General features: G+C 43.5%; 1 protein-coding gene across 1 annotated transcript in view; it reads right to left on the bottom strand.

Annotated features, from left to right (window-relative positions):
• Positions 1 to 27726, bottom strand: part of BAIAP2L1 (BAR/IMD domain containing adaptor protein 2 like 1) — an 88245-nt gene that overhangs the window by 14781 nt on the left and 45738 nt on the right. Inside the window, exons 4-6 of the mRNA XM_049788636.1 lie at positions 1936 to 1997; positions 1740 to 1811; positions 179 to 316 (exon numbers count right to left, since the gene is read on the bottom strand). Of these exons, the coding sequence (XP_049644593.1) occupies positions 179 to 316; positions 1740 to 1811; positions 1936 to 1997 (272 nt within the window). The remainder of the gene's footprint in view (positions 1 to 178; positions 317 to 1739; positions 1812 to 1935; positions 1998 to 27726) is intronic.

Genomic DNA, 27726 nt, shown 5'->3' with positions numbered 1-27726 from the left:
CCTCTGCTTCTGGTAAGCAGTGACTAACCCTGAACTCTGGAAAACAAGGTAGCTTTCAGTCACAAATTACTCAAAACACTGATTTTTAACTGCAAATGCAGCACAAGGAACAGAGAAAGGGATAAACTGCCCAAGGCAAGTAAACTTTCCCAGATACTGACTCAAACAGAAAATTTACCTCGAGCTCTTTGTGTTCGTATTTGAGAGCATTTCGTCCTCCTTGACTTTTCCTTCTGATCTTCTTCAGTTCAGCTTGTGACTTCTCCAAGGAATCTAATTTATTCCTGTGCTCTGTCTGGTATCTTTTGAGGGTGGCCTGTAGATTAAATAGCTGGAAGTACATCTCTTTGGGACAATAGCTGTGTTTTTTAGAATATTTCTTTAAAGCATTCCCTCTTTCCCTAAGGTTCTTAGACACTAGATGGTCAGTAAGTACTCTGGTGGATAAATAACACCATAAAATAGGTTTACGAATGCTGTTTAATTTGGTTTCAAAAAACAGCACAGACCAGTGTGACTGATCACTTTTAGAGATTTTGGGTGCTGGGAAGCAGAGTGTTTATGACCACCAACTGGATCTAGAACATTCTAACAGACTGGGCCAAATTCTAGTCTCATTCATCTCCTGTGTGATCTCTGCATAGACTTTTTTTTTTTTTTTTGGCAATACCCAGCACCACAGAGGGGTTATTTCCTGGCTGTGTGCTCAGGAATCACTCCTGGTGGGGTTGGGAGGACCATACAGAATGCTGGTAATTGAACATAGGTCAATTGCATGCAATGTAAATGCCCTACCCGCTGTGCTATTACTCCAGCCACTGCACTGACTTGATTTCTCTAATACTCTCTGATCAACAGCTAAGGACAGTTTTTGCTATACTTTGTTAGAATGGGCAGGACACTGAGTACCAGGCTGAACCCCTTTTCCCCTGAAGCACCCTGCTTTCATAGGCAGCAGGGAGTACACAGGATATTCCTGCTCCTTACTGTCACATGGAGGTCTGGGTCGGAAGAAAGGGGACTGGGGTGGGTTGATGTCAAGCAACTACTCAAGAGCCGGAGTATTGGTACAGTAGGGAGGGCGCTTGCTTTGCATGCAGTCGACACAGGTTTGATCCCCAGCATCCCACATGGCATCGCACCCACCCTACCCCCATGAATCCACCAATAGTGATCCTTGCAGAGCCAGGAATCAACCTCTGAGCACTGCCAGATGTGCCCCCTCCCAGTAAAACAAACAAAACATCCAATAAGCAACCACTGTAGAGCAAAGCTAGAGGAAGAAATAGGTAGGAAGTTGGAAGAAAGTGCTGCAAGTGGACAATACCAGGGAACAATCAAGAGATACCAGGCAGGAGAAGTTCTCAGATAATTGGGCCTGAGAGCGCCCAAGTAGTCTAGATGGTGCCCATCCCCACCAGCTTCAGGTGTGAGAAGCGGCTGCACTGATCTTGTGTAGAGCTGCCCACAGACGGCTCTTTCAAAGCATAGTTCCAAGAAGTAAGATTACTGGCGGTGTTTTCCCTGTGCTTTTAATAAAGATCCCAAGTGTTAGCAAAAATGATCCCACTTAGCCCAAAGGGACTTTGTTGGTTTTATGCATCTGTGGATTTTGCTGCTGCTGAGTAAACAGTCAAGAAATGTTCTCCTAGGCTCAGCAAAAGGCAAATGCCGCCTTCAGAAAGCCAGATCCCTGGGCAGCTTATAGCCTGAGTGGCAGGCCCAAACCATGAGCTTACATTCATGTATTTGACATCCAGTTCTGTCTTCTTCTCCAGTTCATGGATAATCTCCTTATGGAATTTTCGAAACTGTTAGGAAGTGGAAAAAAAAAAAAAAGAAAAGAAAAAAAATATTTGTAACAAATCTGAGGCTGTACATGAAATAAAATTAAACAATCAATATATTTTGTAAGTAGCACAGCAGTTAACATACATTTTCATCCAGGCTCTCATTGAGTTTCTTGTGGATGTTGGAAATCTCGATGAGAACATGGCCTGTGAACAGAGCCAGACATTAGGAAGAAAGTCATGATGTATTTTTTTTAGACATTCAAGGATCATAAACTTGTGGAGAGAAGCAGGTGCCGTAGTCTCTCTTGGCATCTGTCAGCACCATGGTCTGGGCCTTGGTGGGGCAGAGGGTCAAAACACAGCTGAGAGCAAACTTACTAGGCAATTGAGGGGCCTAAAAAAAAATCACTCAGTGCCCTTTTGAGCAAATAATCTGTAAGTAACTGCTGCCTCTTTGGGCCATTGCAGTGCATCCCAGTATAGGAAAGACAGGCTCCTTATTACCTGCCCAACAGCTGTGCTGCAGATTCACTGTTCTCTTCTCTTCCCCTACCCGCGATGATCCCATTTATCCCAGGTTGAAATTCTCTTACAGAAGATTACCTTGCTCATTAGAGCACTAATTATAGGAACAAATGACTTATTTTTATCTCCTCCCTAGAGTAACTTATCTGCCGAGCATAAATGATAAAGATGATTTTCTTTTTCTCATCTTGGCCCTTATTGTTCTGGAAAATAGTGGTGCCCTGGGAAATGCAGCTGGCACAGGCTCTGTCTTGTCTCTCCTGGGAGACACCAATGGTCTGAAACAAGCACAGTCACTCGCAGAAGAAGATGCTCTGAGCCACGGGAACGTTGCTGCAGAGAGCAGAAAGACCTGGTCTGCTAGCCCTTTGCTGGGTTCGGGTTCTGCTCCTCTGCTCTGAGACAAAAGAACCAGAGCCTCTTCGGAATACAGGAACTGAGAGAATCACAACCTTCCCCTGCTAAGGGGATGGATGAAAGGAAACAGGGTGAACGGGCAGCCTTCAGACGAGAGGAAGTAAAACTGGCAGTAACTATAGAAAGAGCCGAGAGCAGACAATGACCTCAGCTCTCTCCTCCACTGTCTCTCCCATACCTTGATCTTGGAAAACTGTGAGACACCTGACATTCAAAGTGGGGTCCCCTTCTTTCAGGCCAGAAATTCTATTCTTCCTGAACAGGCCCACATGGAGATGATGCTGGGTCCCCCACACTTGGTAGAGTGAAGTCATGCCCTACCTTAATCCCAGATCTGGGTTGTCAGCCAGTCACCAGGGCTCTACTGTTAACCCTTCCCCAACTTCCTGCCTATCTCACCTGGAAAGTGAGACCCTCCCACAGCCGGGTGGGGTCTGCGGTTGGTAATTCAAGGGGTTATCTGGGGGGAGGGGAGAGGCAGACACAGCAGGGAGAAATGAGAGACAGAATGGATGCAGAAAGGCTGCTTAGTTTAAAGGCCATGTGAGGGGGCTGGAGAGATAGCATGGAGGTAAGGTGTTTGCCTTGCATGCAGGAGAATGGTGGTTCAAATCCCGGCATCCCATTTGGTCCCCCGAGCCTGCCAGGGGCAATTTCTGAGTGTAGAGCCAGGAGTAACCCCTGAGAGCTGCCAGGTGTGACCCAAAAAATAAAATAAAAAAGGCCATGTGAGGAATCTGCACACGGCGGTTAAGGAAGGCCTTGTATTCAATAAAGCTGAATTTTCCCTGAAACTTCATATAACTGCTGTGGATCATTTCTTTGCCATCATCCTGATACCTACAGACCCACCAGGCCGTAGGGGCTGCAGGCACTGCCAGGGCTGAGAAAGGTCCCACCATCCACCACCCACCACACTAGGACTCTATAGTTAATAATTAATGCAACACTCCACCTCCACTTCCTCCACATCATACCTGTTCCTGGCACATGTAGCACTCTCACATGAGTCAACTTGGGGACTGTCAGGCCCCTTACCTGCTTCCCGGCAACATGATGCCCACCACCTTGCCTAAGAGAGAAGGGCACTGCCAGGTGATTATCTATTCCACAGAGATAGGGCAGCCTCTACTCTCCCCACCACCACCACCAACCCGCCACAGTCAACCTAGAAGGAATACACCACCCTTCCCAATCATTCTCTACTCCCAGATCCTTTTCTTTTGGGACTTTCTCCTCTAAGGTGACAGCAATCTTCCCAGAAGCAGATACAATCTGCCATCAACTCCCACCCCTAGGGTCATCCATATATAAATCAGCTCCTCAGTGTGAAGCCCACCATCCTGATCAGTGGTGGGGGGTAGGGTGGAAGGTACAAACAATGGCTGTCAGTGGGGTCTTTACAAGGCTCAAATGTAGGCAGAGTCCTGCCCAGTTCCTGAGACATCCCTGGTGACACTTCCTTCACATGGCCCACAATAAAATTCTCTTAAAGCTCAACCCAAAACAAACCAGAAATCGTCACAAAGGAAGCCTTCAGATGACATTTCAAATATCATTTCAGATACTGTGTTACTCAGCTACTTTTACTCTCTGGAGAGCAGAGTAAGGGATTGACCCCAGGGTCTCACACACAAGGCAAATGCTGCATGATTGGCCTCAGTTCTATTTTAATCCTACCAACAGTTCCAGGCTAGAGATAAAAAACAAATAGCAATCATATTAATTGTTTGAAAATCAAACTCTCTGTTTTTGGTAAATTACTATTTAAAAAGTCATAAATATTTACTTTTTGGTTTTGTAGTCACACCAGTGATGCTCAGGGGTTACTCCTGACTCTGCACTCAGGGATCATTCTTGGTGGGCTCAGGGGCCATATGGGATGCCAGGGCTTGAACCCACATTAGTTACATACTAAGTCACCTCCCCTCTGTCTTATTGCTCCAGCCCCCTACAAGTAATTTTGCTTCAGTCCCTCAGTGAGTCAGGCTAGAGAGAGACATTCACATGCTTCACCCCATCAGGAACTTCTGCAGTTCCTAAACAGAATAATGTGTGCATGGGCACCGCGGGGCAATACCACTGGACCACATGTGCCTGCCCACTGGTTCACAACTGTCTCCTGCAGGCACAGGTGGGCAGCCAGGTAGAGAGGCCCCAGTAACTAGCCCATTCACCGAGAATAGGGGGAATGGAATACCTATTCTGGCCCAGATTGTTTTGTCCCTCACAGTTTATGGAATTTAAATGCCAACCTCAGAGGAGCAGCCACCAAGTACTCAGTCATAAAAAGAAATAAGAAACATCTTTGCTGTGATTATGCAAAGCTGCCAAAGTGGATTTTGAGACAGAAGTGAAAACAGTCTTTATGTTCAATCTACAGAAGCTTATTCTGAGAGCAAGAGCTACTTTGTGTCTAAAATGTGGTTTCACACATGTTTGCTTACTCTTCGCTTTGGGACCCACTTTTTCATAAATTATATTGACGATGAAAATAAGAAAGGTTGGCAAGAGTATATAAAGCTGAGCTGAGGTAAGAACGGAATGAAGGGCCCGGAGAGATAGAACAGCGGTGTTTGCCTTGCAAGCAGCCAATCCAGGACCAAAGGTGTCCCATATGGTCCCCCGTGCCTGCCAGAGCTATTTCTGAGCAGACAGCCAGGAGTAACCCCTGAGCAACACCGGGTGTGGCCCAAAAACCAAAAAAAAAAAAAAAAAAAAGAAAAAAGAAAAAAAGAACGGAATGAAGTTAAAAGCCCCAAGAACCCTGAGGGGTTGTCAGAAACCCCAACTGGTTGCTTCCCTCATGGGTCCTTGGCCAGAATTTGGGGAAGAAAAAAATCAGTGATGTAGCTCACTTTGCATGATTCTATTATGTGCTAAAAGTAAAAAATATTAAATATGCACATAATTCAAAGTCACCTGTGAGTATCCCGTCCCCCAACTTCTTATTTATCCCATCTGAATGATCAGAACTACCCACACCTGGATTGGGCAGGGAGAGGAGTCTGCCAGGGGAAGAGAGGAGATAAGAAGGAGTGTTAGAGAAAGCAGTGAAATTAGCAGAGTATCAACAAGGAGAACCAGGGGCCGGAGAGATAGCTTGGAGTACGGCATTTGCCTTACATGCAGAAGGATGGTGGTTCGAATCCCGGCATCCCATATGGTCCCCCAAGCCTGCTAGGAGTGATTTCTGTGTGTAGAGCCAGGAGTAACCCCTGAGCACAGCTGGGTGTGACCCAAAAACCAAAAACCGAAAACAAAACAAAACAACAACAACAAAAAAAAACAAGAACCAGCGGAGAGAATCAACAAGGAGAATCAGTAAAGAGAAGTCAGTCAGCAACAAAGCCTGAAGAGCAGCTAAAAAGGAGACAGAAGCAGAGAGAGCCAGAGAAGGAGCAGAAGTGGTTGCTTGAAAAACACTTAGCATAGAAGCCATATGAGGAAAAGTACATGGCAGTTAGGATAAGACTGTGAAATAAAGCTGGCTGACTCCTGGAAATTCATCTGACTGCTTTGTGAATTTTCTGTGTCACCCTGCAACCTTCAGACCTACCAGGCCATAGGGGCTGCAGGAGCTGGGCCCAGCCATCCGAGAAAGGCCTCATCATCCCCACACCAACACTAGGACTCTTTAATTTATATTTAAACAACAGTCACCTACTTGATGTAAATAATACCCTTTAGGGAAAGGGAGTGGCTTAAGGTTTGGTCCCTCTGGATCCATCAATACCACTGGGACTGACTCCTCAGTAATGCTGAATGAGGCTGGGGAATGAATTGACAGAACCTATGTCAATTGGGAGCATATCTTCTACCTTTCACTGGCATTCCAGCACCACTAAATGTGACCTATATTGGGGCTGGAGAGATGATACAAAAAGTGAGGGTTTCTCTTACAGACAGTTGACACAGGTTTGATTCCTGACACCCTATATGCTCCCCTGAGCCTACCAAAAGTGATCCTTGAGCTCAGAGCCCAGAGTATGTGTGATACCCTACTCCTTAAAACAACAACAACAACAACAAAAATACAGAAAAAAGGGGAACAAAATTAAACAAAAGGAACTAAAAGAAGGCCTTATTATATTTCTAAAAACAAATAATATGGAGTATGTTTAACCTCAACAAACTATATTAAAATCCATAACCTAACTAGAAAATGTACAACTGCTGGAAATAAAGAGTAAGTCCTGGTTGAGTCACAGGTCAAAAGAAGTCATGATGGAAATGGAAATGATCTTGAAATTAAAGAACAGAAGAAATCTAGCTTCTCAAACATGTAGAGTAAGACTGTGACTGTTAGACATAACGTACATGAATTTAACACAGAGAGTGAGATCAGTGAGATTTGTAAACTTATTTGGACCAATGCTTATTTGGACTTTTTAGAAAATTAAAAAGTATCTACTGGGGGCCGGAGAGATAGCATGGAGGTAAGGCGTTTGCCCTTCATGCAGGAGGTCATCGGTTCGAATCCCGGCGCCCCATATGGTCCCCCATGCCTGCCAGGAGCAATTTCTGAGCATGGAGCCAGGAATAACCCCTGAGCACTGCCGGGTATGACCCAAAAACCACAAAAAAAAAAAAAGTATCTACTGCCCCCCCTTCAATATACCCTTTTAAAGGTACAAACAGAAAGTGCCCCCAATTGAACTAAAACCTGCCTGTGGGCCAGTATCACCCTCTCTGGGAAATACTGCCCTGAACCAAAGAAGTCAGGCTAAAAAAGTCTTATATATTCCATTTATAAAACATTCTGGAAAAGGCAAAACCAACGATTCTGATCAACAACTCTCACTCTCCTGTGACCCAGCAATTCTATTCTGACATGTACTCCCAAGAGAATGAGTGTACTTGGTCCCCAACAGACATGTTCAAGAATGTTCATAGAGGCTTTATTTTTCATAGAACACCTCACTCCAACACCTAGTAACATTAGAACAGAGAAGCTGGAAAATTTACACAATGGAGCAGGGCAGCCCAAAGTCTGTATACAAATCCCTACAAATCCTGGCTGGCAGTCTCACCCAAGTGAGGCTGGAGAAAAGCAGATGGGGGCTAGAGCCATAGTATAGTAAGTAGGGTATTTATTTGCTTTTGCAAGTAGCCAACTCAGGATCAATTTCCTGGTACCCCATATGGTTCTCTGAGCCCACCAGGAATGATCCCTGAGCACAGAGCCTTGAGTATGTTTTGAGTACTACCCGATGTGATCCCCCCCCCCAAAAAAAAGAAAATTAGAGTGACAGTATAACAGGAAGGGTGCTTGCCTTGCACATGACTGGTCCACGTTTGATCCCCAGTACCCCATATGGTCCCTAAGCTGACTAGAATAAACTCTGAATGAACCCTCTTGAAGACTCAGTTTCAAAGGAACCCCATTATGTTCTTGGTGTGAACAATAATGGGTTTTCTGGGTGGGATGAAAAGGAAAGTGTGTGTACTCAGGCTGAGAGAACTACACACAGCCATTCTGAAGGTAGCCAGTTGTGTTTTCTCTGTTCTGAGCACAGGGTGTGCCAGCCCTTAAAGGAAAGCTCTTTCCTGTAGCCTTATCTGATCTGGGGAAGGTCAGTTAATTCTAGTTTTCCCCCAATCTTCCTGAATCAAGAAAGAGTAGAAGGGGCCCAAGCGACAGTACATAGAGTAGGGTGCTTGTCTTATATGAGGGCTACCCAGGTTTGGTCCCTAGACCCATATGTCCTTCAAGCACTGCCAGGCGTGATCCCTGAGATCAGAGCCAGCCAGGAATAATCTCTGAGCACCACCTGATATGGCCAAAAAATAAATAGAGACAAACACCAAAAAATAAAGGGATGATAAAAAAGAGAGAAGGAACTGGCTTGGGCTCAAATGACTTAAAGGAACTTGGATTTGATCCTAGTACTTCCTAGTCTCTCAAGCGCTGCTAGGAATGATTTCTGAGCACACTGGTACTGCCAAGTATGTCCCTCTCCCCAAGGAAATAATGAACAAAGAATAGAAGTAGTTACTACCAATGGTAATATAAACCCAACTCTGTCATTCACCCCTTGAATGTGAATATTCAACATGTAACCATTAGGGACTGGAATGAGACTACAGAGGTGAGGGTGCTTGCCTTACATGTGGTGACCCTGGTTTGATCTCCAGCATCCCATATGGTCCCCCAAACCTGCCATGAGTAATTCCTGAGTGCAGTAGGGAGTAATCCCTGAGCACTACCAGGTGTGACCCCATGCCCCAAAACCAACCAACCAAAGATTCGCCAATTAAAACAAAAACAAATAGATGGGGTTGGAGTAATGCACAGCAGTTAGTATGCTTGCCTTGCTGGCTGCCAACTACGGTTCGATCCCTGGTATCCCATATGGTATAACCTGAGCATTGCTAGGCATAATTTCTGAGTGCAGAGCCAGTAGTCACACTTAAGCATTGCTAGGTGTGGCCCCCAAGCAAAATATAAAAAACAAACAAACCAACCAATCAAAACTGTAGAGAAGCTAAAGAAGTAGAGAAAGGGCAGGAGAATTAGCTAGCAAAGGGCCTACCCATCCAACAGCGACTCACTCAGGCACTGCTTGGATAAATTGATTGTTCTCCATATTTGTTCCAAGAAATTCTTCCAGGAAAAATGACTGGTTAAACCTGAAGGCCTGGTTCCTAACTTGCCTTCCTTCTTCTCCTCTACTAAAACAAACTGCTTTCAGATGAAGAGAGGCTGTTCAGGACACAGTACCTACCGGATTGCTTTTGCAGTGTACACCCTGGGGCATCTGCCCTTGTGACCCAGAACTCAGCAGAGCGAGTCCTCTTGGGCAGGGAGGGTGCTGACCAGTTTCCACCCTCAGAGCATCTAGCAGTACATTCCTGGCAGCTTTTCTTTCCTAGCACCGACATTTAGTAACACCCAGATCCAGTCTCAATTCTAAGCCAAAAACAAGATACTTAAAAAAAAAAAAAAAAAAGACGAACACAACAAGAGACATTTTTGTTTATAAAATATTCACTTTGCCAAGTGAAAAGCTACAGTACCAGACTCTAGGGCCTTAGAGCTGAATACTCAGCAGCCCACAGAGTCAGAATTAAGTATTCCAACAAAGGACATGTGCCAACACACCAGACTGTACTAGACTCCTTCCAGCACCCTTATTTCTAGTAAAAAGGGGGAGGAAGTGAGGGATGATGGAGAAAGAGGCGGTCAGTGAACATACAACACTTACTTAGGGAGTTTGGCATCCAATGAGAAATAAGCAGGTGGCCAGAGACAGCAACATTAAATGATTTTTTTTTAAAAGGGAAGGACTTAAGGCATGGAAGAAAGATAAAAGCCTTTATTAAGGCCATATGCCTGACATCCTACATAATTCTATACATTTATACATAGAATGCCTTTAAAAATAAAATTCTATAAGCCCAGAGAGGGTGAACTCAATGGCTTGAGCTCACACTTTGCATGCAGAAAGCTGAGTTTGATCCTTACAATCCTGTGAACCCTACTGGGAACAGCCCCTGAACACAGTCAGGAATAGCACCTGAGCAGTGCTGGGTATCTCATAACCAAACCAGAAAATCACATACATATATACACACATTACTGTTATTCTTTTTTTGGATTTTGGGCCACACCCAGCGGTGCTCAGGGGTTACTCCTGGCTGTCTGCTCAGAAATAGCTCCTGGCAGGCATGGGGGACCATATGGGACACTGGGATTCGAACCAACCACCTTTGGTCCTGGATCGGCTGCTTGCAAGGCAAGCTATCTCTCCGGGCCCATTACTGTTATTCTTGAAACAGGATATAAATCTCAATGGGACTTACCATTATAAAAACCATCCTTGATATTTTAAATTAAGCTTTTACAGTGAAGTAAAAGCAAAGCTAAGAACACCAGATCCAGTCTTGGGTGTCCTGGTCAGAGGTGCCCTCTTTGGAAATTATAACCAAACATTATATCAAGAAGTAGGGAGTTAAAAAAATTTTAAAAAAAGAAGTAGGGAGATTTAGGAAGCAAATGAAAAATTTTTTGGGGTCACACCCAGCAGCACTCAGGTGTTACTCCTGGCTCTATGCTCACAAATCGCTCTTGGCAGGCTTGGGGACCATATGGGATGCCGGGATTCAAACCACCGTCCTTCTGCATGCAAGGCAAATGCCTTAGCTCCATGCTATCTCTTCAGCCCCTCACTTTGTTTTTGATTAGCAATTAAACTGAAATTAACTTACCTGCTATATACATTTCTGTAAAGCTAAACAAAACACAAGATTCATAATGACAAAATAAAAATATATTTATAGGGGCCGGAGAGATAGCATGGAGGCAAGGCATTTGCCTTGCATGCAGAAGGATGGTGGTTCGAATCCTGGCATCCCATATGGTCCCCTGAGCCTGCCAGGAGTGATTTCTGAGCGTAGAGCTAGGAGTAACCCCTGAGCACTGCTGGGTGTGACCCAAAAACCAAATATATATATATATATATATATATATATATATATATATTTATATACTTCCCTGGTGAATTTTAATATACTACTTATTTTAGCTAAAAAGACAAGACCAGTTTATTTAAGAGTCTCAGTTATAAGTCACACAAATAATTTATAAATTTTGCATATATGTACAGATTATCGGAATTGTTTCCTTTATATCTGATTATAAAATACTTCATTAAAATATGGATTGTTTTCCATGTTATTTTTTTATTTATGTAGTGCCACACCAAGTGATAGTGATGCTTGTGTTATTCCTAACTCTGAACTCAAGCTTTACTCCTGGTGGGCCAGAGTGATAGCACAGCGGTAAGGCATTTGCCTTGCATGCTGCCAACCCAGACCCGGGTTTAATCCCAGGTATCCCATATGGTCCTGAGTCTGCCAGGAGCCATCTCTGAGCGCAGAGACAGGAATAACCCCTGAGCACCACCAGGTGTGGCCTGGTGCTCAGGGTACTATCTGGGATGCCAGGGATTAAATCCAGGTCAGCCTGTGTGCAAGGCAAATGCTCTACCTGCTATAGTTTTTGCTCTGGCCCCCCTATAAATAATTATATTAATTAAAGTAAACATTATTCATTTCCTTTTTTATTGATTAAAAGATTAAGTTTAAAAGGAATCATTTTGATTCTAACAAGAAAACACATTTTATCATTAATGAATAAAACTGGCAACTAGTTATTCTTAAAATATGCCACATCTGAGATTTTTTTTTTTTTTTTTTTGGTTTTTGGGCCACACCCAGCGGCACTCAGGGGTTACTCCTGGTTATATGCTCAGAAATCGTTCCTGGCTCGGGGAATCATATGGGATGCTGGGATTTGAACTGGGGTCCATCCCGGGTCGGCCATGTGCAAGGCAAATACCCTACCGCTGTGTTATTGCTCAGGTCCCAACATCTGAGAAGATTTTTTTTTTTGGTTTTTGGGTCACACCCAGCAGCGCTCAGGGGTCATTACTGGCTCTATGCTCAGAAATCACTCCTGGCAGGCACAGGGGACCATATGGGATACCGGGGATCGAACTACTGTCCTTCTGCATGAAAGGCAAATGCCTTACCTCCATGCTATCTCTCCGGCCCTGAGAAGTTTTAAGGTTCTTTAAAAATATGAAAATAGGGCATCAGAATACAACAGTGAGGTTTCAATGAGCACAAAAGGCAGGAGAGAAGGGCTGCAGTCTTTTCAGTTCAATATTATTAGAGTGAAACTGTCTTTTAAATTTTTTTCAGAAGATTTAAGTTTTGTTTTGTTTTGTTTTCCTGAAAGCACCACTTCTTTTTTTTTTTTTTTTTTTTTTTTTTTGTGGTTTTTGGGTCACACCCGGCAGTGCTCAGGGGTTATTCCTGGCTCCAGGCTCAGAAACTGCTCCTGGCAGGCACAGGGGACCATATGGGCCCCGAAAGCACCACTTCTTTCAGAACAAGCTTAAAAGCAGACTGAATGGTACAGGTTCACTGCTCCCACTTTTCCGATGGCAAGTCATTCTGATGCTACCAATTAAAACCCAGACCATGCAGGGTAGGTGGGTCTATTATGATACCAATCCAAGCAAGATGCCTTCCCCGACAGTGCTCAGGGCCACTCCTGGCTGGGCTCAGGATCAAACCTGAGTTGACTGCAATGCAAAGCAAAGGCCATCCCTGCTGTACTATCTCTCTGGCCCATAGAACCTATTTTATTATATCTGTCACTCCCCACTAACAATGTAATAAGAACAAACAGAGGTCACTCCTTTCTTTTGAAGCTCAGATGTTCAAGTGTGGTCCCCAGTTCTCTTCTTTCTTTGAGGGGAATGACAGCTAGTCCCCAGCAGTGGGTTCCCATTGCTTGCACAACTTGCAGGTCTGGGGACCACCCTAGTGTCCAGGGCTGTGCTCATCCGCACCCCTCAGGGAGAGCAGCCTTGCTGCTACCTGTAACGTGATCCTAGCTAAAAACCCTAAACAAAGGTCCCCTTACTTCCTCTTCCTGGTAACCTCTTCTTTTGGTATATAAAAATCCACCTAGATTACAGGACCTTCCTCCACCTGGTGGATTTGGTTCTAAATAATGAAGAGAGAGCAGGGCTGGCTGGAGGCTCGGGAGAGAGAGCACATGGCAGAGAAAGGCCAAGAGATAAACCAGATTGTCTCCAATGAATATCTTTTGCTAACTGGCTTGGATTTATTTTTTATTTTACAGCTACCCACACTATTCAGAGATTAGGGAACAGAAGCTCTGAGGGATGCAATGATTGCCCCAAAGTTCCACAAGTAAGAAAGGGTATTTGAATTCATATGTGGTCCCTGGTCTGGACTGAACATCCTCATTTAAATAGGGGAAGAAAATCACACAGAAGAGAAAACAGGTTTTCTAACAGGGTGTGAGTTACAGGACATTGGACACAATTGCACTCAACCAGAGGGCTGGTGGGCCAACACGGTGCTGTATGGTTGGTCAGGCCACTTCCAAGCATTTCAGCTGTGTCTGGGTGGTGAAGGAAACCCAATACTCTTTGAGAGCCCATGGAAATCATGGGGTTTCCCATAGTCATAATGGTCCAAATGCAGAAGCCCTAGTTTTGAGCGAAACAGAGTGGACAATAACTAGCTGCTTGATGCAGCTAAATTTTCTAAACAAACCAAAAAAGGTTTAGTTAGGAAAGAAGGCAGACTAAAAGGTCATGTGCCGCAGTAGAACTTACTGGAGAAGGGGTGTAGAGGAAAGGGCAGGGATAACATCCTCCTCCCCCCTGCTTTGTGTAGGCGAGGAAGGCTGAGCCGGAGGCCTCCCCCGTGTCCCCTCTGCCCTGTGAGCATGGTGAGATGAACACATCAATAGCCCTTCACAGGCCCCAGTAAGGATCAAATGAGAAAACGGAAGTGAAGCAACCGATACGCTATGCTCCTCAATAATTGCTGGTTCCCGACTAAGGGAGCTATGGGGCACTAAGTGTTAAGGAGCAGTGTTGTTGGGCCAGCAAACAGTGCCGGTCCTGTTCACAGGGGTATAGAACTACATGCTCACACAATCTGCTCCAGGCTCACATTTCAGTCTATCCAACATCTTCCCCAGCCACATGCCTGGGATTTCTCCACACTGCAAACTCAATCACCTCACTCTCAGGCTCAGCGCAGGCTTCCTCACCTGGTCTGGATCAGCAGAGGCCCCATATCGCTCATAGCCCATCTCAACCCTGTTACAGTTCCCAGGCAGGAGCCAATAGGAACCTTGCAAAAATAGAAGTCAGAGCATGTCACTGCTGAAGTCAAAACTTTCAGCGACATCTCACCCCACACTCAGGTTCCAGGTAACAATGAAGGATGTGAAGACCATACCTGCACCCCAAAAACACCAGGGTGGATCCAACTGTGTCATCTTTTTTGCATGCAACTAATCCAGGTTTGATCACTGGCACTGCATAGGCTCCTTGAGCACAGAGCCAGGAGTAAGCCCCAAATACTGCTGGATGTGCTATTTACCCTCAAAAAAGATGGAATGGCTGAAGAGATAGCACAGTGGCAGGGCGTTTGCCTTACATGCAGTCGACCCAGGACTGATGGTGGTTTGAATCCTGGCATCTCATATGGTCATATGGTCCTCCGAGCCTGCCAGGAGCGATTTTTGAGCTCAGAGCCAGGAGTTACCCCTGAGCACTGCCCAAGTGTGTGGGTTTTTGGGTGTGACCCAAAACCCCCCCCCCCAAAAAAAAAAGGAAGAAGAAGAAGACTAGAATATTTAATCACACATGTTAACAGATTAAAAAAAGAAAACAACTGATGCTAGAACAGAGGCAACCAGGAGATTGGGTGGTGGTGGCAAGGGATGCAGTATGTGGTTGGGGTAGGAAAGCTGTGAAAGATGTGAAGAATTAGAAAACTGTATGACTAAAGCACAGTTTTGTAAACCAGCAGTTCCTCAATGAAAAACTTCTATGAAAACAAAGATAAAAGCGATCTTCGCATGTTACATACACATTTCTCTGGTTTCAAAAGCAGAAGCTTTGAGTTATAAATTCGCAAGTCATACGTTTATCGTCTTGACTGCATCCAAGAGTTATAGGAATGACTGATTCTGGACTCTGAGTAGAGTCTTTGCCATTTAAATTGCTTCCTTAGTCACCTCAGGATTGACTTTATCTTTGAACCTATGCTTCTAAAATATTAGTCAGCTTTTAATAATGCAAAATGTTTTAGTCCTAATAATACTCTTATTTCAAATTAAATGAGATGTACTCAAGCAGGTTCAGATGCTGAGCATGGGTAATAATAGGACTAGAGTTGTCCTTTGTACCTCTATCTCCCATGGTACTCTCAGGAGCCAGAAATCCCAGCCAAACAAATATTCCCTGTTCTTTCACCAGGAACCACTCCCTTCCCTTTTGACCATCAGCTGCAGCTGCATTCCCTGACTCAGTTTCTCTTCACCTCTCCAACTCCAGTGCTTGGGGGAATCACCTCTTCCTGTGAAAACCTGGGGTCTTTGTTCCCTTGCTGGGCACTAGTTTTCTATCCAAGTGATATATGTTTCAGGGCCAGAGAGATAGCATGGAGGTAAGGCATTTGCCTTTCATGCAGAAGATCGGTGGTTCGAATCCCGGCATCCCATATGGTCCCCTGAGCCTGCCAGGAGCAATTACTGAGCTTAGAGTCAGGAGTAACCCCTGAGCGCTGCCGGGTGTGACCCAAAAACCATAAAAAGAAAAAAAAAACAACAAAAACCAAAAAACCAAGTGAAATATGTTTCTTTTCTCATATCTCCCTAACTCCATTGCAGGGACCTTGAAGGGGAAGCCCAGTTTTATTAATGCAGCAAGGAATTCAGAAAACCAGTTCTGAGATGGAAAAGCCCAGAAAACTGAATTCCCAGATCTCTCTCTGCCTACCCTGCTTCCTATGACTATTTCCCACATCCTCACCTGCCCAAGGCCCCTCTGGAAATGTGCCATTGCGGACACTGCTAAGGACCCTCAGAATACCTACCCTGGAAGTCCTTGACACATAGTAGGTTTTATAGAACTTGTCCCAAGGCCATTTTCTAGGTTTACGCAAATCTTGGACCCCTCTGCTTCCTCCCAAGGATGGAAGATACACAGACCATCTAATTTCCTCTTTCACAGGCTTACTCACCTAGTTCTAAAGACTCTTCTTGTCACGTGTTTACTGAACTGAAACCTAATTTGTGTGGGGTTCTCTTTAAGGAATGCAAAGGTACAAATTCCATACTAAGCTCAGGATCTTACAGGGTGAAACCAAGAGGCCCAGAAGCCGAAACTCCAGGAGTTTCTTTGGCTCTCTGTGCAGTCAATAAATGGGAGTTTAAACCCCAGTTTCCCTCCTTCCCACCAGCAGGATGGTAGATGATACTTCCATTTTTTTCTCCCTGAGATGGGAATGATACATCCTATCTCAAAGGACTGTTGTGAGCACTCGATGAAACTCCCACATTCAGTAGTTCCACTAACGCCAACCAAGTGCATTTACAGTAACTCATAGTGAGTCAAGGCCCATCACCACTTCCCGGGGTTAAGGGGAGGTCAGGAGGTGGCACCATGGACCAGGTAGTGCCCCACCAACTGTCCACAAGATTTCTCATCAACAGGAAGTCACTAAGACTTGGCAGCTAGGCTGCCCTTTCCTAGGGGGAGGGAGGGTAAGAGTGAGAAAGAGAGAGATGGGTGGTGGGAGAACACACTTTCTTTGTGTGCTATATGTTTTTAGTAGTAAAGAATTAGGATATCCTGGGCCAGAACAATAGCACAGCAGGTAGTGTGTTTGCCTTGCATGAGGCCGGGTTCATTCCCTGAGCCTGTTCATCCCATCTGAGCCTTTCAGGTACGATTTCTGAGCACAGAGCCAGGAGTAACCTCTGAGCACCACTATGTGTGGCCCCCAAACAAACAAACAAACAAACAAATAGGATATCCCATTCAAGGAATTTCTCTTAGTGACTCAGTTGGTGTTATTTTGTCAGTTAAAAAATTGAATCAGGGAGATAGTGTAACGGGTAAGCATTTGCCTTGCACATAGTTGACTTGGGTTTGATTCTGATGCCACATTTGGTCTTCTATATATCATCAGGAGTGATCCCTGAAGACTGCTAGTTCAAACCCAAAACTTACAAAAGCTCTCTGCTTAACTTTTGAGAAACTGACTATTTTCCAGCATAGCTGCTTCATTTTTTTTTATTCTTACCAGTAAAGGACCAGGGTTTCTCCCATCTCTGGCAGCATGTGTCATTGCCTGTCTTTAATTACAGCCGCTCTGTTGGCTATGAAGTGTCATCTCATTGCAGTTATGACTTGTATTTCCCTAATGGCTAATAATGTTCAGTATCTTTTCATGTGCTTGTTGGCATCTTTACTTTTAATGCTTTCGATAAATCAGAATTAAAAAAAAAAGATATTGAGGAAATATATTTACTCCCAAATGGCTGCAGATTAAAAAATCTTCCAGGATCCCACTACCTAGCAAGAAGTACACTTTCCTCTGTGCTTTGGAGTGAGTGATTCTGCAGGGATAAAGGAAAAGCCTGACTATATCTGTCTTTGTTGTGGCCTCTCACATTGCTGTAACTTTTCTTCTTTCTCAATTATTCTGGCTATACCCTTTGCTGTACCTAACTAGAGTCACTCTAGGCATGCTCAAAAGTCCCTCTTCTATCTCCTGTGCCAACAGGGTATATGTTGGATATAACTTTTTTTTTTGTTTTGTTTTTTTGGGTCACACCCGGCGTTGCTCAGGGGTTACTCCTGGCTGTCTGCTCAGAAATAGCTCCTGGCAGGCACGGGGGACCATATGGGACACCGGGATTCGAACCAACCACCTTTGGTCCTGGATCGGCTGCTTGCAAGGCAAATGCCGCTGTGCTATCTCTCCGGGCCCCGGATATAACTTTTCAGGTCTACCAGTGATGAACAATCTGCAAGCATTTAAAAGAGGTGTGAGGGCTCTTGGGCACAGTCCCAGTGTTCACTCACAGTAGAGCACCACTGCTGCTGTGATTATGGTGAGAGTCTGAGAACAGTCCCTGAATGAGAGCACTAGAACATCCTTCATGGAGAAGGCCACCTTGGTGCTTTGAAACTAGGTCTAGACAAGAGAAGTGGTGATCCTTCTGCATTCAAAGATCAAAGAGATGGGGGCAAACTCAATATGGAAAGAGGAAACAGTCAAAGCTGTCTTATATTCCCATTCAGGATCTGCTTATCATGAAATAAGGAAACAGTCCATGTTAAACTAATCTTCACTTAATGACTTGGCTTTTGATCTGTAGCTTTTTTTTTTTTTTTTTTTGGTTTTTGGGTCACACCTGGCAGTGCTCAGGGGTTATTCCTGGCTCCAGGCTCAGAAATTGCTCCTGGCAGGCACAGGGGACCATATGGGGCGCCGGGATTCGAACCAATGACCTCCTGCATGAAAGGCAAACGCCTTACCTCCATGCTATCTCTCCGGCCCCTGATCTGTAGCTTTTTACTAATTATAGTATTTTATTTGCATATATATTCAAAGCTGAGCAAAAAATTGTTTTGCTCAATTTCCTTGAGCTTTTGGGCCATACTCATCCTGGTGCTGGGGCTCCTCCTAGCACTATGCTCGGTGTTTCTCTGGATGGTGCTTTAGACCCCCTGTGGTATTGGGGATTCAAACTGGGATCAGCTGCATGCAAGGAAAGTCCCTTAACTTTTGGTACATATGTCAGCCCACAAATGCTTTTTTATCATGCCTATAAAAATAAAAATGATAATATAAAATATCCTCTTAAAAGTATTTGTACTTTATATACACTATCTTATACTAGTATACCTATATGATATGTGATATATATGGTATGCACATATATAGACTTGGAAAGTTAGAGCTTTGGGGGGCTGGAGAGATAGCATGAAGGTAAGGCATTTGCTTTGCATGCAGAAGGATGGTGGTTTGAATCCCGGCATCCCATATGGTTTCCTGAGGCTGCCAGGAGCGATTTCTGAGTGTGGAAACAGGAGTAACACCTGAGTGCTGCCGGGTGTGACTCCCCCCCCCAAAAAAAAAGGGCCGGAAAGATAGCACAGCGGTAAGGCGTTTGCCTTAGACACTGAAGGACGGGTTCAAATCCCGGCATCCCATATGGTCCCCAGAGCGTGCCAGGAGCGATTTCTGAGCATAGAGCCAGGAGTAATCCTTGAGCGCTGCCGAGTGTGATCCAAAAACCAAAAAAAAAAGTTAGCGCCTTAGAAATTATGAATCTATCTTTCTCTATAATTATAAAGTCAGATCTTTCTAGTTCACAAATAGACAAAGATATGATAAAAGAACAATTGTTAATGAAAAGTGAATTAATAAAGGTTACTTGCAGACTGAAGGCATGCATGATATATATGATTCAGGAGGAAATTCTGGTAGATAGGTTTCAGTTGGGTTCTGAGTTTATGTTAGAACCACATTATAGGGATTGTTTAGCTTGTTAAATTTTTTTTTTTTTTTTGGTTTTTGGGTCACACCCGGCAGCGTTCAGGGGCTATTCCTGGCTCTATGCTCAGAAATCGCCCTCGGCAGGCTCGGGGGACTAAATGGGATGCTGGGATTCGAACCACTGTCCTTCAGCATTTAAGGCAAATGCCCTACTGCTATGCTATCTCTCTGGCCCCTAGCTTGTTATTTTTACTCCAATGTACACCAGTAGTATCCTGTGGCATTGTTCCTTTTTTGTATAGGCACATTAAAATGGGGGAAATCTTACATATAGAAAGAAGTTCTTATCTAGTAGGGATAGGAACTCCTAAATATTTTTATTGCAGGGGGATCTTTCATCCTGAACATTGGTCATAATGACTTAACTTAGGTTTTAGTCTATTGGACATCAGCTGTTCACCCCAAAACCTGGGATCCCATTTTTGGAACTGGCATCGTTTTCTGCACCAGCACCAGGAATCAAACTTCTACCAGGGAAGACCCTAATGCTGGCACCAACTTGCTCCAGGGTGAGTTCATATGACACCCTGACAACTTGGAAAAAGCAAAAACTTGCTTTCATGATACATCTTTCCTGCCTTATCACCTAAGAGTGAGATGAAACCAGAAGACAATTTGGGACACTCTAACTTTGACATAGGATCTGTGCAAAAACCAAGATCTCTAATTATTGAAACTTGACTGACAATTGTCATTGAGGAGAACTTTTCCTGGGACCATGAAGAAAGACTTTGGGGTTAGACAATTTAGTATGCTCAGAGCCTGTAGTTGGTTTTATGGCAGGATGCTTCATAGGTAGGGACACCCTGTTTTTAGACCAAAGATTTTTTCTTTCTATTTCCCACAACTTTTGCTATTCCAATGCAAAAACTGTCACCCACCTCCCCCTCCTTTTTTTTTTTTTATCTCTTAGGGGCTCCCACCTATTTTAATAAAACCTTGGTACATAAATTACTTTGTTTTACCTCGTATTTCTGTATTTTTCTATAAAAGAAAGAAGGGGGGGAAAATGAAAGGATGGGGCCAAGGTCCAAGTGGTCTCAGGTGCATTTGTGGAGATAAAAAAGGATAGAAATAAAATATCCAAACCAAAGTTAACAAAATAAAATCAAGAGACCCAAGCAATAACAATTTGAACTTAAAATGGGCCTGTTATACTGGCAGGTCAGGGGGCAAAGGGTACAGGATGCAATTTGGGAACATTGAAGGAGAAAGATCAATACTGGTGGTGGGATTAGCCCGGATAGTATGTCTGAAATTCAACTATAAAGGATTTTGTAAATCACAATGGTTTCAATAAAATAAAATTTAAAAAATATTATTGTTACTCTCAAACTAAAATTAAATGGAAAAAAATGGAGTATGTTAGAAACGTTAAATCAGTCTCAGCCTCTATGATGGTTTACTTTTTTTTTTTTTTTTGTGGTTTTTGGGTCACACCCGGCAGTGCTCAGGGGTTACTCCTAGCTCCCTGCTCAGAAATTGGTCCTGGCAGGCACGGGGGGACCATCTGGGACACCAAGATTCGAAACAATGACCTTCTGCATGAAAGGCAAACGCCTTACCTCCATGCTATCTCTCCGGCCCCACTTTTTAATACTAAATTATCTTCTGAGGTATATAACATGTCTTTTTAACATCAAGAAAATTAAATTGGCCTGAGTGACCACAGAGCTGGCAGGTAATCTGGGATGAAATTAATAAGCCATTAAGCAGATGAGTGCCCTCAGGAAGATATTCTTTGAAGCCCACTTTCTTTATTTTCAAATGCAAATAACAGAATATAATTCAGAGAAAGGGGCATTAAGAGAGTATAGGAGTAATAGTGCAGCCGGTGATGCATTTGCCTTGCATGCAACTCACCTAGCTTTCATACTGGTACTAAGCCCACCAGGAATGATTTCTTAGTGCAGAGTCAGCAGTAAGCCCTGAGCATCACTGGGTGTGTCATTCCTTCCAAATCCCCCAAAATAAAAAGCAAGTATAGGAGTATTTGTCAGGTACTTTAGAATAGTGCCTGGCTGGCATTTAGTACTCTTAAATCAATAAATAAATCCTCCATTATTTCTTTTCTATTTTTATGGGAAGGATTTTAATCTCTTGAAAGTGAGCCTGACCTCCATATAAAAGTTCAGTGGCTCTGATCATAATAGCTTCTTTGGCTCATCTTAGTTCACTGACTCTGGTGTAAATTTTCATTATTTTATCTAGACCATAAGAAAATACTTAGAGGGCCCGGAGAGATAGCACAGCGGCGTTTGCCTTGCAAGCAGCCGATCCAGGACCAAAGGTGGTTGGTTCGAATCCCGGTGTCCCATAGGGTCCCCCGTGCCTGCCAGGAGCTATTTCTGAGCAGACAGCCAGGAGTAACCCCTGAGCACCGCCAGGTGTGGCCCATAAACAAAAAACAAAAAACAAAAAAAAAAAAGAAAATACTTAGAATATTTTTGTAGGTTGACAATATTTCTTTTAAAATATTTCAAGTAAATTTTGGGGGCCACAGCCAGTGATGCTCAGGGGTTACTCCCGACTATGTGCTCAGAAATCACTCCTGGCTTGGGGGATCATATGGGACACTGGGGGATCAAAAAGGGGTCCATTCTAGGCTAGTGTGGGCAAGACCTCACTGCTTGCACCACTGCTCTGGCCCTAATTTTTTTTTTTATTTTTAAGGCCTAAGACTTTCAAGGTTCAATCCTAATATTAAAAAGATAATTATAGGAGGCTGTAGGGATAATACAGTAGGTAGGACACTTGTCTTGCAAGCAGCTGACCAGGTTTGATCTCCAGCAGTCCATATGGCTTCCTGAGCTCCACAAGGAATGATCTCTGCACTGAGAACTAAAAGTCAGCTCTGAGCACAGCAGGGAATAGCCCCCAAAAGAACCAAAAGAAAATTACATGTGCTAAGAATTAGTATAGCCATTAGGGCACACATGCACCCCACCCAGGTTCTCAAGCACTGCAGGTGCTTCCCTGTAGGCTCTGAAGCACAGCTAGGGTGCCCAGGAATCTCTGGGAATACAGCCGGGAGCATTACTCTTAGGCCCTTGCATTGAACTAATAGGTGGGTGGGCTGAGACTTGCCAGTGGACTTCATGGACCTCTTGAGCACTGGTTGGGAAGCTCTTCAAATTAAAAACACAATTATAATGAGCTAATTCTGGCTCTCTACTCAGGAGTGAACCCTGGCAGTGCTCTAGATTGAACCATGGTTTGCCGCACACAGGCCAACCACTTAAACTCCTGAACTATCTATCTATATTTCTGGTCCCTACTATTAATAGTTTAGAATTCTTGTTATCTGTAAACAATTAATACCAAAAGAAAACCTATGATTTCGGAGGACTTGTGGTGATGAGGAGACAGACTCTAATGGGCAGCTGCAGAGATGCTTGATGGGCAGGTCTAAGCACACGCTTTGCATGCAAAAAGCCAGGTTTGATCTCAGCCAGTGCACATGATCTCTCATGCATGGTTAGGAGTAGTTTCTGAGCTCTGTAGCTATGATTCAAAGCCTCAATAAATACATCAAATTTGTTGTGTGTCCAAATTAAAAAGCTGGCCCAAACAATTTAGTACACCACAGAAAATAATATGACAGCTGACTAAACTGGAACAACATAACAGTCTAAATTTATGTAATGGTGTACTGTAAGAACCTCAAAGCAAATCCACAAACTCCCAAAAGAAAGTCTCTTGTTGTTTGTTGAGAAATGAAGGAGAACATTATTTTTTCTGTTCTCCAAAAGATGAAAAAAAACCAAAACAGTTCAAGGTTTCTTTTTAAATATTTTTGCCAAAACATTTCCCTCTGACCACTTCTGTTTTCCCTTTCTGAAAAATACTTTTTCAATATTTTCTAAGTTTTAAGAAGTAGATGTTGGCTGGGATAGGGACAAACCTAGAAGCTGTACACTGGTTTCAGCTTCTTCTTTTCAGTGAGTGCTGTTCACCGAGTCACACTGTGTACATGTGATAAAGGTATGTGTGTTGCCACTGGCACACACCCTGACAACCTGAGTCACATGAGCTATTATTTAGGACGTATTATTTAACAGTTAAACACAATGGATTAAAATATTCTCCTTGCCCAATCCTGGCTACAGAGTTCTGGCTGTTGGCTCGGGTGTGTTTGTTCCTCCTAGAGGCAGGGCACATACACACTTGAGATCCTTAAGCCTCTGTGGGAGTTAGGGTCATGCCATTAATGTCCGGTAAGGCCAGCATAACGAACAGGTGGCAAGGAAGTGCTCTTTCTTTGGAGAAAGGATATCCAATCTCCAATGTGATTACTAAGCCTTCACCTTGATGCAACAATATGACATGAAAGGTCATCTACTGGCAAGGGTAGGGCATGTGGAGGGCAGGCCGTAAATATTTTAGGCCTTGTGGGCCAGCCTCTGTGCTGCACTACAGCTTGAAAGCAGCCAGAAGCAATACACGAATAAGGCATGGTCAAAATCCAACTGAATCTTACTTTCTTTTTTCTTTTTTTTTTTTTGGTCACACCCATTTGATGTTCAGGGGTTACTCCCGGCTAAGCACTCAGAAATTGCCCCTGGCTTGGGGGGAAAATATGGGACGCTGGGGGATCGAACCGTGGTCCTTCCTTGGCTAGCGCTTGCAAGGCAGACACCTTACCTCTAGCGCCACCTCACTGGCCCCTGAATCTTATTTTCAAGTGGGTTAATCCCCTGGCCCCCTGGCTCAACTTTGGTTAACCCTAAATTAAGGTGCAATTGATAAAAGATAATACTTTATTTTTTGGAGGTGGGGGTGCACCCAGCGATGCTCAGGGGCTATTACTGGTTCTGTATTCAGGAATTACTGCTGGGTGTGCTTTAGGGACCATATGAAATACTGTGGATTGCATTCAAGGCAAGCACCCTACCTGCTCTCCAGGCCCCAAAGGTGATACTTTAGTGAAGTGGACTTGGAAGAAACTTCAATAGGAGAATTGATTATTTGTTAAAAAAAAAAAAAAAACTTTTATTTTCAAGATAAAATGATCAGAAAATGCTTTTTGGGAGAGAGGATATGTGGCAGATTCACAGAAAATTAGAACGTGCTGTTATTTCTTACATTTCAGATTATCCAAATATTTTCACGTTGTGTATGTTTGCAATAAAGTACTTTCCTTAAGTATGACTCATGTACCCCTGGAAAAACTGCAGATTGCCTCTGTACATATGCATACAATGGAAATAAAGAGGCTTTTCTACTGCTTTGCAAATTCTAAATATTTTACAGAAACGTTATATAATGGTAAGTCATACACTGCATCAGCTATTTTTATTTTCTAATTCTTAAAGTCAGAGACCTTGAGCCATTGTGTGGAAAATCTCCTATTCATTTTTTGGTAACTTTTAGAAGTAAAACTTCTACATCCTCTGAAAATGATTCCAATATGGAGAGAATAAAAATAAGTGACAAAAAGAACCCTTAGCACAAGAATCCTTCATGAATGAGGATTCTGCTATTTGAAGCACAAGTATCTCCAGCTGCATTAGAACCTCAAGGACTTCAAACAGTGGAACTATTTATATAGAATAGATGATAGAAAAGCATATAAACAAAATATTACTCAACGTTAATTTGCAGCCTCAGTGATAGACAAAATAGAAATGGTAAAGAATCAGGATAGAGAGCACTCTGAATAGACATTTCTCCAGAGAGACACAATGGCCAGAAGGCCATGAAAAGATACTCAGCTTCGTTAGTCATGAGGGAAATATAAATTTTAAAAAGTGAGCCACGGGGCCGGAGAGATAGCATGGAGGTAAGGCATTTGCCTTGCATGCAGAAGGTCGGTGGTTCAAATCCGGCATCCCGTATGGTCCCCTGAGCCCGCTAGGAGCGATTTCTTTTTTTTTTTTTTGGTTTTTGGGCCACACCCAGCGGTGCTCAGGGGTAACTCCTGGCTGTCTGCTCAGAAATAGCTCCTGGTTGGGCCCGGAGAGATAGCACAGCGGCATTTGCCTTGCAAGCAGCCGATCCAGACCAAAAGTGGTTAGTTCGAATCCCGGTGTCCCATATGGTCCCCCGTGCCTGCCAGGAGCTATTTCTGAGCAGACAGCCAGGAGTAACCCCTGAGCAACGCCAGGTGTGGCCCAAAAACCAAAAAAAAAAAAAAAAAAGAAAAGAAATAGCTCCTGGCACGGGGGACCATATGGGACACCGGGATTCGAACCAACCACCTTTGGTCCTGGATCGGCTGCTTGCAAGGCAAACACCGCTGTGCTATCTCTCCAGGCCCAGGAGTGATTTCTGAGAGTAGAGCCAGGAGGAACCCCTGAGCACTGATGGGTGTGATCCCAAAACAAAACAAAAAAGTGAGCCACTATTTCACACTCATTAGGATGACTCCGAGGGGGGAAAAAAACAAATGTTGCTGATGATACGCAGAAATTGGAACCCTCATACACCGCAGGTGAGATTATAAAATGGTGCAGTCACACTGAAAACCAATCTGGCCAATTCCTCAAAAGGTACAATCTGAGTTACTATTTGATCCAGTCATTTCACTCCTAAGTATGTACCCAAGAGAAAGAAATGCACGTTCACAGAAAACCTGTACATGAATGCCCACAGGACCATTATTTTTAATAAACAGGAGGCAGAAATAACTAATAAATGGTCATCCCTTGATAAATGAGCAAATGTGTAGAATATATATATAAAATATTACTCTTTCATGAGAAAAGTATTGATATATTCTACAGTCTACTACATGCTATAATAAAAATGAAACTTAATACTGTTAAAGAAACTAGTACCAGGGCCGGTGAGGTGATGCTAGAGGTAAGGTGTCTGCCTTGCAAGCACTAGCCAAGGAAGAACCGCGGTTCAATCCCCCGGCATCCCATATGGTTCCCCCAAGCCAGGGGCAATTTCTGAGCGCTTAGCCAGGAGCATCAAACGGTGTGGCCCCAAAAACCGAAAAAAAAAAAAAAAAAAAAGAAACTAGTACCAAAAATGCATATTGTATGATTCCATTTATATGAAATATAAATACAGTATAGCCAAATCTATAGCAAGAAATTATTAAAGCTTGAATATGGTTTATGTGAATGGTATCTCCTAATAGTCAAGTCTAAGGTTTTGGGAGTATTGAAAATATTTTATAAGTGACTGATATAATAATATAATAATTTAATGTAGTATTAAAAACTACTTAGATATACACTTTAAAATAGCTATACTTATTTATTGCAGAAATCAGTAATTAGAATATTAAATATGGAAACTGTTTTTATCATAGGATGAAACCACAATAATAATCTAAAAATGCGGGCCCGGAGAGATAGCATAGCGGTGTTTGCCTTGCAAGCAGCCGATCCAGGACCTAAGGTGGTTGGTTCGAATTCCCATGTCCCATATGGTCCCCCGTGTCTGCCAGGAGCTATTTCTGAGCAGAAAGCAGACAGCCAGGAGTAACTCCTGAGCACCGCCGGTTGTGGCCCCCTCCCAAAAAAATCTAAAAATGCATGTACAATGTAAATGATGTAAAAATACATGTAAAAATTGTAACAAATGTGAATGGAAAAATAGAAAAGAGGTGCCCCAACCGTGGGACCCAAGGTGGGGGTTAAGCTAGGAAAGCTAGCTAAACAAATATAAGTTACAATATTTTTTGGGTGGGGAATCACACCTGGTGGCACTCAGGAGTTACTCCTGGCTCTGTACTTAGAAGTCGCTCCTGGAAGGCTCGGGGGACCATATGGGATGCCGGGATTGAAACTGGGGTCCGTCCTGTGTTGGCCATGTGCAAGGCAAATGCCTTACCGCTGTGCTATCGCTCCAGCCCCATAAGCTACAATTTTAAACATCAACAACAAAATTGAAAACTAAGAAAGTAAAAAAGAAAGATTTTTTGGTGTTGTTGTTTGTTTTGGGTTTTCAGGTCACACCCATTAATACTCAGAACTTCTTTGTAGCTCTGAATTCAGGATGCAAAGGGGACCATATGGGATGCTGGAAATTAAACCGAGGTCGGTTGTGTACAAGGCAAATGCCCTACCTGCTGTACTTGTGTATTATCACTCCACTCCAGTGCAAGACTACTCTTAAT

This window comes from Suncus etruscus, chromosome 15 (genome assembly GCF_024139225.1).
Source record: "Suncus etruscus isolate mSunEtr1 chromosome 15, mSunEtr1.pri.cur, whole genome shotgun sequence".
Classification (NCBI taxonomy): domain Eukaryota; kingdom Metazoa; phylum Chordata; class Mammalia; order Eulipotyphla; family Soricidae; genus Suncus; species Suncus etruscus.
The sequence above is the reverse complement of the archived record's forward strand: the minus strand, read 5'-3'. Positions and strand labels throughout refer to the sequence as shown.